The following is a 12079-nucleotide window of genomic DNA, read 5'->3' on the forward strand; positions in this document are numbered from 1 at the left end:
CTACCTCAAGGAAGTCAGCTGCCTACCCACTCTGTAGTCTCTCTGCTAACAAAAGACAGAAAAGTATTAATGCATTCTTAAGATTCTGTACAGTTGCCTCTTTTTTTGAAAAATATTGGTGGATGAAGGAAAATTTGCATCGATGCAATTTATAATCTAATGTGAATTCTCATTAGCCTGCTTGCCAGTTTGTTGTGATGTAATTCCCCAATCCAAAGTATTTAATACCCAATTGAAAAATCAGGGATTGACATCAATATAGAAAAGAAGAAACAAAATCAAATCAATGAATGTGGTAACATTCTGCTAAGTTTCATTAAAATAAATAATTTAACAAGATCCATTATTAAGTGCTTCAGACTTGGACAAGGAATATAAAACAAGAAAGTGATATTTAAACACTGTTAGCTTAAAAACGGAAGATAGCCATTATAAAATAGGTGGTTGCAATTTATCCCGATTTATTCGCCAGCTCATCGGTAGAGCTTCCAATTAGATTGACTGCTCTGGTCTATCCTTGCAGCTTTGCATTTCCCTAATCCACATTAGAAAAATATCCAATGGCAAGACACAAAGTGCTGAAGGAACTCAGCAAGTCCGGCAAGCATATATGGAGGAGAATAAACAGTCAACATTTCAGGCTGAGGACCTTAATTAGGATTAGAGAGGAAGGGGGCTGCAGTCAGAATAAGTGGGGGGGGGGGCGGAGGGGAAGGGAGGAGGAATGCAAGCTGGTTGACAAGTGAGGGGGAAAGGTGGGTGGGTAGGGAAGGGGTTTATCCAATTAGCTTTAAAAGATTACCAAGGAATACAAGACCACCACCTTTAGGGTTAACCCTAACCCTTTATCAGTCAGTGCATTTCAGATCACAACAAACCCATTAAGAACAAAACACATCTGTTCTGTTTTCTAGTTTATTCAAATGTTTCCTGTGACTACATTTCTGAAATACCTCATTAACTGTAAGGTGCTTTGAGACAATCAGAGGGCATAGAATTTGATTGAATTGCAAACCAATCTTGCTTGAAAATTTCTCCCTACATACACTGTCCCCATTCATAAATCCATAGATTTATTTTGAAAATAGGTCAAATTAATGCTTTTCATGCCAAACTACATCAAAATCTAGTTTAGTTTAAGTTTGTTCTTACAAAGTAGTTATGTTTTAGTAGCTCCCTCCTTTGCCCACTAAGGTCGACTCTCTCATTATTACACAACGCTGTCACAAAGTGAAGGAAAATAGATGAGGAGTGGACAGCGGGACCAACACAAATGAGACAACAGACAAATAAAATTTCCTATTTCTAAACATTTAGAGATCCATACTAGTTGGAAAGTTGGAATAAGACCCAGAGGAGCTCAAATTCAGTAATTAGGTTACTTTCTCAGCTTTCTATTGCTTTGATAATATTTACTAAAATTGGAATTATATTTACTGATGTATTAGGAAAAATAACCTGGTTCATGGTAGGCAAAGTCAACAGTATGAAGGAAATGAATCAAAGGTACATGATACATTCATTTAAAACAGAGTAAGTGAATCAACTGAAGTCATTCATTTACTTGTAAGAAACTGGACAAATATATTAATGAATACTCTCTGGTGAAGCCTGATCAGTGTCAGAAAAAGGTTCACAGAATAATCAACAGCATGTCAAGATCAAACTTCCACAAACTTGAAATGATCATTCTTCGACTTTCCCTCATAGAAACTCAATAAATGTGCTGTTGCATCACCCAATTTTGTAGTCTTAGAGCAAGACCACTATTTCAGGCTGTCATGTGTGTGCACTATTTTAAGTAACCCATAAACCTATCATAACTATTTTTACGGATTTAGTTGTACTGATTTACATCCAGAAACAATGGCTTAAGTAGCTGCAAAAATGGTCATTTTAACCTTAAATTCTAGATCCATCACATGATCACACTCACTTATTTAAACCGGATACAGAACCATTGTAAAGGCTGCATGTACTGTAAATCAAAAACAGGCTGGTCAGGAGCTAATTTTTTGTTTAAATGCAGTGCTTAGCTCTGCAATGGATGGTTTCAAACCCAGCTGCAAAAGGAGGAGAGTTGGACAGGGGGCTGGAGACCCCATCCCAGAGCTACAGAAGGTCCAAAGACCTCATCGCTGGGAAGAGAAAGGACCAAGATGGGCTATACGTAGGGACAACTTGAAAGACTGGCCCAGGACAGTGGACCGTCAGCAGCTTATGCCCAGATGAGGTGATACGGCTAAGAAAAAAAAGAAGGCAGTGCTTAGGTCTTAGATGCTCAAGGATCTGTCTCACAATATTTAACATTATTGCTGCTGCTATAATAATTTTACTGCCCCAAGCCATTTTGAAATAATGCTTTACATAAAAATAGCCCATTGGATTCTGATACTGAAAGTCCAAAAGGAAGAATGCACCTTTTATTAATTTTTTTTTAAGGTTAGCTAACATCATCAGGCTCTGCCACAGTCTCACACCATTCTTTCCAGTACTCAATGCAGATTTCTAATTATCATTTAGTCAACCAGAGCAAAGAACTGGTACACACCATATATTCAACTGTCCAAAACGTTACATTTCTGTAATAAACAAATCGGATGATAATCAAGTCAAAAATGCAGAATTGGTTGACAGCTATAATGAATGCAATTCCCTGCATCAAGGATCAGAAAACACACATAAACACCACTTCCTTTCCTAAGGGGTGGGGGGGGGGGGAGGTGGGAGAGAGTACCTGGTCTGCAAGGAGTGACAAGCCTCCACTGAATTGATGCATGAAACTAGGCTATTCCTGCTCAATTCAGTTGTAGCAATGATCTGTTCCTTTACCTCCCTGAGCATACCCTTAATACTCAAGTACAACCAGAAAAATACAACTTTAACAAGCACCTCCTCCAAGACAGACCCAGCAGTTTGATGTTACAACTATCTAATCCTGAACCATCCAATGGTTGTCAGACTGAGAAAGGAACAGTTCCACAAATACAAGGTGTCAGGTGCAGATTCACACAACAGCCCGAGTTTATGGGCATTTCTGCACTAGGAACTTCAGCAGTATGGATCCAATTTCACACACATGATAATAGCCAACGTTAAAAGTACTGGACATCAATCAGCAAAAGTAATCCGAATGGATTTTCCCCGATATCAACGCAGAGCCACTGTGCTGCAGTTAGCTAAATTGGTCAGGTTGTATAGAGATTGTTGAAGTCTCCACAGTTCTTCCCTCTGTTGATGAAAGCAAAGGATTTGTCCTTCATGGTCCAGAAACAATAAAAATAAATCCAGCTCCCCCACTTACTGTGAAGTAATCAGAAGGTTAATCTCAGAGTTTTACAGGTGGTATGAAAATAGAATTTTGCAAAGTGAATAATGGAAAGTTGAGACGATATAGAAATAACCAAATGTTCAGGTATTTTGCAGAAGTTCATACTGGTTTTGTACATTGGAAAACAGAAATAATCAGTAATAATATTCCCTTCAGTGAAACTGAAATTATAATTTAATTTTCATTCACCTGATTGGTCCCACTTATCAGTTGCCATATTTCCAGCACTTTACAAATGAAGTAATTTAAAAGGAAGAATATGCAGCCTTTTAAAATCTGAAGTTCACTCAAATCTCAGGGACAAAATGGTAGACAAGCAGCCAGTAGACTGCCCAGATCACCAACATCTTCTCTCAAGCTTAAAGCTTTAAGGCAAACCCTAACCGGAAGACTGATTATAAAGTGACAGTTACGTGCAGCCACAGTGGAACTCCGCTGATGCTTCTTTCATAGCGATGTAGTTGCACCCAACACAAGCGATGTGATACCATGCATCACAATCATCACACTGCACCCACTCGACAGTATCTTCCTGTGGCAACTGGCACTGCTCAGCGGCACACTGTTCAGCAGCATACAGTGTGTGGGTGAAGACCTTACACGTAACTTTCGAACCAAGTGGAATGCTGCCTAAAGGATGCTTACGGGGACGTCCTCGTTTCTTTCTGAAAGACAAAAACTACAACAGTTTAAAAAAAATCCTATTGCTGTACAATACAATGTATCATCATCTGTTGCATTGTCTCAGTCCTTCAATTTTTCACATAAACACAAGAAATTCTGGAGATCCTGGAAATCCAGAGACACAGACACACACATATACACAATGTGCTGGAGGAACTCAGCAGGTCAGGCAGCGTTTATGGCAGATGTTCTCAGTGGTGGGCAATTGGGTGCTGATAATCGGCTGGGCAGTTTTCACCACACGCTGGAGTGCCTTGCAGTCTGATACGGGACGATCGCCATACCACACTGAGATGTAGTTGGTGAGTATGCTCTCAATGGTACAGTGGTAAAAGTCCGTCAGTATCCTGGGACAGAGGTGACCTTTCTTGATGCTCTGTGGGAAATAAAAGCACTGTTGCGCCTTTTTGATCAGGCTGGAGGAGTTCAGGGACCAGGTGAGATCCTCAGAAATGTGGACACCAAGGAATTTAAATCTTGAGACACACTCCACTACAGCTCAGTTGATGTAGATGGGGACATGAGTGTGGCTCCTAGCATGCCTGAAGGCCACAATGATCTCTTTGGTCTTCCGGGTGTTAAGGGTCAGGTTGTTGTCGGCACACCACGCGGCCAGGTGCTGGACCCCATCCTTGTAGGCCGTCTCATCATCCCCTTTGATCAGGCCAACCACCGTGGTGTCGTCTGAGAACTTGATTATGGAGTTAGAACCATGTACAGGAACGCAGTCATAGGTAAAAAGGGAGTACAGAAGAGGGCTCAGCACACAGCCTTGAGGCACGCCAGTGTTCAGGGTGAGAGTGGAGGAGGAGAGGTTGTCTAACTTAACTGATTGGGGTCTGTTAGTCAGAAAGTCTAAGGTCCAATTGCAGAGGGATGAGCTGATACCAAGCTGGCGAAGTTTGACAATCAGCTTGGAGGGGATCACAGTACTGAATGCCGAACTAAAGTCAATGGACAGCATTCTGACGCAAGAGTTGGGGCAGAGAGAAGTGCCGTGGAGATGGCGTCCTCTGTTAACCTGTTGGTGCGATAAGCAAATTGATGGGGGTCCAGGGTAGTGGGCAGACCGGATTTCAGATGTGGTAGAACCAGTCTCTCAAAGCACTTTGCAATGATGGGAAGGAATCTATGGAAAGGAATAAAGAGTCAAAGTTTTGGGCAAGGAGGAGGAAGTTTTTCCAAGCTCTATTAAACAAGAGGCTTCATAACAAGCATTTGGAGGTTTCTAAAGACAGGAAAAGGGAATGACAGGGAAATGAGGGCCAGTTTGCCACAGGAGTGCACTACTAATGCAAGTGTTCCACTAACCAGCATCAGATCAACTCCAAAAGAACAGAACTAAAGCATTTTCATAAATCATATTCTCTTCACATTTAGGATCAGTTTTTTTTTATAAAACCTTTCTTGTTTTAATGCCAGCTGAATTTCTACTTTGTGGATCAAAACTGGAGAGTATCCCGTAGGACCAAATCCAAGGCAACGTTGTAGCACAGTTCTTGTAGTAATCAGCAGGAACATATGGCCTTCGGGTTCCCCAGTTCATAGTTTTCCTCATACGGAAAATTTCAGACGGAAGTTAATAATCAGGTCATGAGCCTTGTTCATTATGGTGTTTGACTGTATCTAATTATATTATAGTGTAACACTCACAACACGCTGGAGGAACTCAGCAGGTCGGGCAGCATCCGTGGAAAAGATCGGTCAACGTTTCGGGCCGGAACACTTTGTCAGGACTGTAGGGGGAAGGGGCAGAGGCCCTATAAAGAAGGTGGGGGGAGGGTGGGAAGGAGAAGGCTGGTAGGTTCCAGGTGAAAAACCAATAAGGGGAAAGATACAGGGGTGGGGGAAGGGAAGCAGGGAGGGGATAGACAGGAAAGGTGAAGAAAGAATAGGGGAAAACACAATGGGTTTAGCCTCATCATGGCAGTAGACGAGGCCATGTATGGACATATCTGAATGGGAGTGGGAAGCAGAGTTGAAGTGGGTGGCTATTGGGAGATCCTGTCTGTTTTAAACTCAGGTTGGAGGAGCAACACCTCATATACCGTCTAGGTAGTCTCCAGCCCCTTGGTATGAACATAGAATTCTCCAACTTCTGGTAATTCCCTCCCCCTCCCTTCCCCTATCCCTATGTCACTCTGCCCCCCTCCCCCAGCTGCCTATCACCTCCCTCATGGTTCCGCCTCCTACTACCCATTGTGTTTTCCCCTGTTCTTTCTTCACCTTTCCTGCCTATCACCTCCCTGCTTCCCCTCCCCCACCCCTTTATCTTTCCCCTTACTGGTTTTTCACCTGGAACCTACCAGCCTTCTCCTTCCCACCCTCCCCCCACCTTCTTTATAGGGCCTCTGCCCCCTTCCCCCTACAGTCCTGACGAAGGGTTCCGGCCCGAAACGTCGACCGATCTTTTCCATGGATGCTGCCCAACCTGCTGAGTTCCTCCAGCGTGTTGTGAGTGTTGCTTTGACCCCAGCATCTGCAGAGTATTTTGTGTTTATATTATAGTGCATCTGTGCCACCTCATACACCACCTTGACAGATGCTGTCCACCAGGAGAATCATACACAGGAATTAACCATGAAATCTCCACTGCCTTTGGCAATACAGTCCAAAGAACTATTGCCTAGCTTTCCCAAGCATTTCAATTTTATCTCTGAAATTGAAAGGCTCAGGCTAGTGACCAATCAGAAGTCTGAGAGGGGGTGATTTCAATCAGGTCCACCGACCCAGTAGAAAAGGCAGTTTCAGATTGCGGCAGCGTAACAGCTCTGAACAGCCTTTGAGATTGATTAGCAAGAGCAAATTAAAGGAAGGCAGGGACAAGAACAGCCGCCATCGTCAGAGTGGACACAGTGAGAGCGGTGATATTGAGGCTTTAGCTCTTCGAGTCTTCAGTCAGAGAAGGCAACAAAGTAAGGAAAAAACAAAACAAAGAAAACCCCGCGGTAAAGTGCTCCCCCCACCCACCACTTCCATTCTTTATATCTGCTCAGCTAGGACAGTAGAGATGACAGGAAGGATAGTCGAATGCTCCTCTTGCAGGATGTGGGAAGGCAGGGAGACCTCCGGTGTCCCTGACTACAACTGTGAGAAGTGCATCCAGCTGCAGCTTCTAACAATCCACGTTAAGGAGCTGGAGCTGGAACTGAATGAACTCTGAATTATTCAGGAGGCTGAAGGGATGATAGCAGGGCATATAGAAAGGTAGATACATCCAAGGTGCAGGACACAGGAAACTGGGTGACAGTCAGTAAGGGGAAAGGAGTTGAACACCAGTGTAGAGGACCCCTACGGCCACCCCCCTCAACAACAGTATCACTGTCGGGGGTGGGGGGAGGGGCGAGGACCTAACAGAGGAAAGTCACCGTTGTAGGGTCTCTTGCACTGAGTCTGGTTCTGTGACTCAGAAGGAGTGGCAGAAGAAGAGGCGCGCTGTGGTGACAGAGGGTTCACTAGTTAGGGGAAAAGACAGGAGGCTCTATGGGTGAGAACGAGATTCCAGGATGGTATATTGCCCCCTGGGTGCCAAGGTCCAGGATATCTCAGAATGAGTCCTCAGCATTCTTCAGTGGGAGGGTGAACAGCTAGAAGTCGTGGTCCAGGTAGGTACCAATGACATGGATAGGCTGAGTGATGAGGTTCTGCAAAGGGAGTTCATGGAGTTAGGTGCCAAGTTAAAGGGCAGGAACTCCAGAGTTGCGATCTCAGGATTGCTACCCATACCACATACTAGGGAGGCCAGAACTAGGAAGATTATACAGTTTATGTAGGAGAGAAGGCGCAAGATTTTTGGATCATTGGGCTCTCTTCCAAGGGAGGTGGGACCTGTACCAAAGGGGATGCTTGCACCTGACTGGAAGGGGACTTGAATGCTTGTGGAAAAGTTTGTTAATGCGGCACGGTGGGGTCTAAACTAGAGTTGCAAGGGGATGGGAACCATAGCGCCAGAACAGCTAGTGGAGAGTCTGTGGAGGCAGATGTTGGCAAGACCTTAGACAAAGTTAGGAATCAAAAGGTTGACTAGTTTTCTGAGCTGCATGTACTTGAATGCAAGAAATATCGTAGGAAGAGCGGATGAGCTCAGGGCATGGATCAACATCTGGCATCATGACATTGTAGCCATTAGTGAGACTTGGCTGCAGGAGAGGAAGGATTGGCAGCTCAGTATTCCGGGGTTCCGTTGTTATAGAAACGACAGAGCGGGAGGGAAGGCGATATCAGTTAGGGAAAATGTCTGGGCAGTGCACTGTCAGGCCAGACTGGGGAACTCTACTAGTGAGGCATAATGGGTGGAACTGAGAAATAAGAACGACATGACCACATTAATGGGGCTATATTTCAGACCACCCAATAATCCTAGGCATTCACGAGGAACAAATTTTTAAATAGTTCGCAGACTGTTGCAAGAAACATAAGGTTGTAATAGCAAGTGATTTCAACTTTTCACATATTGACTGGGAATCCCATACTGCAAAAGGATTAGATAGGATATAGTTTGTCAAACATGTTCAGGAATGTTTCCTTCATCTCTATGTAGAAGTCCCAATGAGAGAGCATGCAATACTGAATCTGCTGTTAGGGAGTGAGACAAGGCAGGTGACAGAAGCTTGTGTAAGAGAACACTTCGCATCCTGTGACCACAATGCCATTAGTTTCAAAGCAAATATGCAAAAAGATAGGTCTGGTCTACGGGTTGAGATTCTAAATTTGAGAAAGGCCAATTTTGATGGTATCAGAACTGATCTGACAAGTATGGATTGGGACAAGGCAAAGATGTACTTGGAAAGTGGGAGGCCTTCAAAAAAAAAAGGAAATATTGAGAATACAATGCTTGCATGTGCCTGTCAGAATAAAAGCTAGAGATAACAAGTTTAGAGAATCTTTGTTTTCAAGAGATATTGAGGCCCTGGTTAAGAGAAAAAAGGAGGTGCATAGCAGGTATAGGCAAGTAGAAACAAATTAGGTGCTTATGGAGTACAAGAACTGCAAGAAAACACTTGAGGAAATTGGGAGGGCTAAAAGAAGGCATGAATAGCTCTTGCAGACAAAGTGAAGGGGGATCCTAAGGGATTCTACAAATATGTTAAGAGCAAAAGGATTCCAAGGGACCAAATTGGTCCTCTGGAAGATCAGAATGGTGATCCATGTGTGGAGCCAAAACAGATGAAGGAAGATCTTAGATGAGTTCTTTGCATCTGTATTTACTCAGGAGACAGAGACGAATCTATAGAGATAAGATAAAGCAGCATCAACTTAATAGACATTGCACAGATTAGAGGATGAGGTGTTTGCTACCCTGAGGCAAATCAGGGTGGATAAATCCCCAGGGCCTGACAAGGTGTTCCCTTGGAAACGATGGGAGACAAGTGCAAAAATTGCTGGGGCCTTAGCAGAGATATTTAAAACATTCTTAATGATAGAAGAGCTTCCAGAGAATCGGAGGATAGCCAATGTCATTCCACTGTTTAAAAAAGACTAATCATAAACGAGGAAATTATAGGCCAGTGAGTCTGACACTGGGAAAGTTTTTGGAAGGTATTCTAAGGGAGCAAATGCAAGTATTTGGATAGATATGGGCTGATTAAGGATAGTCAGCATGGCTTTGTGTGATAGGTCAAGTCTAACCAATCAGTTTTTCGAGGAAGTTACCTGGAAAGTGGATGAAGGCAAAGCAGTGGATGTTGACTACATGGACATCAATAAGGTCCGCATAGGAGGCTGGTCAAGAACGCCAAGTTCCGCATAGGAGGCTGGTCAAGAAGGTTCAGTCTCTCGGCATTCAGGATGAGGTAGCAAACTGGATTAGACTGGCTTCGTGGGAGAAGCCAGAGAGTGGTAGTAAACGGTTGTCTCTCTGACTGGAGGCCTGGCTGTGGGGATTGGTGTTGGGTCCTTTGCTGTTTGCCATCTATATCAATGATCAGGATGATAATGTGGGGAACTGGATCAGCAAGTTTGCGGATGACATGAAGATTGGGGTTGTGGTGGACAGTGAGGAAGCCCATAATGGCTTGCAGACGGATCTGCATCAGCTGGAAAATGGCAGATGGAACTTAATACAGACAAATACGAGGTGTTGCACTTTAGTAGAACAAAGGGATCTGGGAATCCCGGTCCATAATTCATTGAAAGTAATGTCACAGGTAGACAGGGTAGTAAAGGAAGCTTTTGGCACATTGGCCTTCATAAATCAAAATACTGTATGCAGGATTGAATGTTATGTTAAAGTTGTACAAGGTGTTGGTGAGGCCCAATTTGGAGTAGTGTGTGCAGTTTCGGTTACCTATCTACAAAAAAAGATGTAGGCAAGGTTGAAAGAGTGGAAAAAATTCACAAGGATGTTGCTGGGTCTGGAGGATCTGAGTTATAAGGGAAGGTTCCGACTGTATTCTTTAGAATGTAAAAGATTGAGAGAAGATTTGATGTACGTATGTAAATTTATAAAGGGTATCAATAGGGTCACCGCAGGCAGGTTTTTTCCACTGAGGCTGGGTGGGACTACAAACAAGTCACGGGTTAAGGGTGAAAGGTGAGAAGTTTAAGGGAACGAGGGGAAACTTCGTCACTCAGAGGGTCGTGAGAGTGTATAATGAACTCCCAGCGCAAGTAGTGCATGCAAGCTCGGTTGCAGTTTAAGAAAATTTTGGACAGGTACATGGATAACAGGGATATAGAGGGCGATGGTTGATTGGAGTAGGCAGTTTAAATGATTTTAGCATGGACTAGATGGGCCGAAAGGCCTGTTCCTGTGCTGTACTTCAATCATACCTTACTGCTCTCTTCAAAGATGTAATGTGTGAGTCTCAATTAGTCTCAGTGGTTAAAACAATTCACAAAAAGGTCTTATTAACCAACGTAAACTTAATAATAGAAAGATGACAATTTTTAAAGAACCTTGTGTGTCTGAGAGGTGGAGCGGGGGGGGGGTCAAGTGACCCACACCTGGACATGAGGGGGTGGAAGATGGGAGGGAGGGCGGTGTGAAGAAAGAACAATTCTACCATGTACTGCAGGGGTGGCCAACCTTTTACATAGAAATATAGAAAACCTACAGCACAAAACAGGCCCTTCGGCCCACAGAGTTGTGCCGAACATTTCCATACCTTAGAAATTTCTAGGCTTACCTATAGCCCTCTATTTTTCGAAGCTCCATGTACTTATCTAAAAGTCTCTTAAGGAAAGAGCCTATCGTATCTGCCTCCACCACCGTTGCCAGTAGCCCATTCCACGCACTCCCCACTCTGAGTAAAAAACTTACCCCTGACATCTCCAAGTTTGCAGATGACACAAAGCTGGGTGGCAGTGTTAGCTGTGAGGAGGATGCTAAGAGGATGCAGGGTGACTTGGATAGGTTGGGTGAGTGGGCAAATTCATGGCAGATGCAATTTAATGTGGATAAATGTGAAGTTGTCCACTTTGGTGGCAAAAATAGGAAAACAGATTATTATCTGAATGGTGGCCGATTAGGAAAAGGGGAGGTGCAACGAGACCTGGGTGTCATTATACACCAGTCATTGAAAGTGGGCATGCAGGTACAGCAGGCGGTGAAAAAGGCAAATGGTATGCTGGCATTTATAGCGAGAGGATTCGAGTACAGGAGCAGGGAGGTACTACTGCAGTTGTACAAGGCCTTGGTGAGACCACACCTGGAGTATTGTGTGCAGTTTTGGTCCCCTAATCTGAGGAAAGACATCCTTGCCATAGAGGGAGTACAAAGAAGGTTCACCAGATTGATTCCTGGGATGGCAGGACTTTCATATGAAGAAAGACTGGATGAACTGGGCTTGTACTCGTTGGAATTTAGAAGATTGAGGGGGGATCTGATTGAAACGTATAAAATCCTAAAGGGATTGGACAGGCTAGATGCAGGAAGATTGTTCCCGATGTTGGGGAAGTCCAGAACGAGGGGCCACAGTTTGAGGATAGAGGGGAAGCCTTTTAGGACTGAGATTAGGAAAAACTTCTTCACACAGAGAGTGGTGAATCTGTGGAATTCTCTGCCACAGGAAACAGTTGAGGCCAGTTCATTGGCTATATTTAAGAGGGAGTTAGATATGGCCC

The 12079-nt window shown here is 43.8% G+C and overlaps 1 protein-coding gene across 1 annotated transcript in view; it reads right to left on the bottom strand.

The window, feature by feature from the left end:
• Window positions 1-1581: 1581 nt before the first annotated feature.
• Window positions 1582-12079, bottom strand: part of tcf19l (transcription factor 19 (SC1), like) — a 30898-nt gene continuing 20400 nt past the window's right edge. The window contains exon 3 of the mRNA XM_072259283.1: window positions 1582-3996. Within this exon, the coding sequence (XP_072115384.1) occupies window positions 3741-3996 (256 nt within the window). The 3' untranslated portion in view covers window positions 1582-3740. The remainder of the gene's footprint in view (window positions 3997-12079) is intronic.

This window comes from Mobula birostris, chromosome 5 (assembly GCF_030028105.1).
Source record: "Mobula birostris isolate sMobBir1 chromosome 5, sMobBir1.hap1, whole genome shotgun sequence".
NCBI lineage: Eukaryota > Metazoa > Chordata > Chondrichthyes > Myliobatiformes > Myliobatidae > Mobula > Mobula birostris.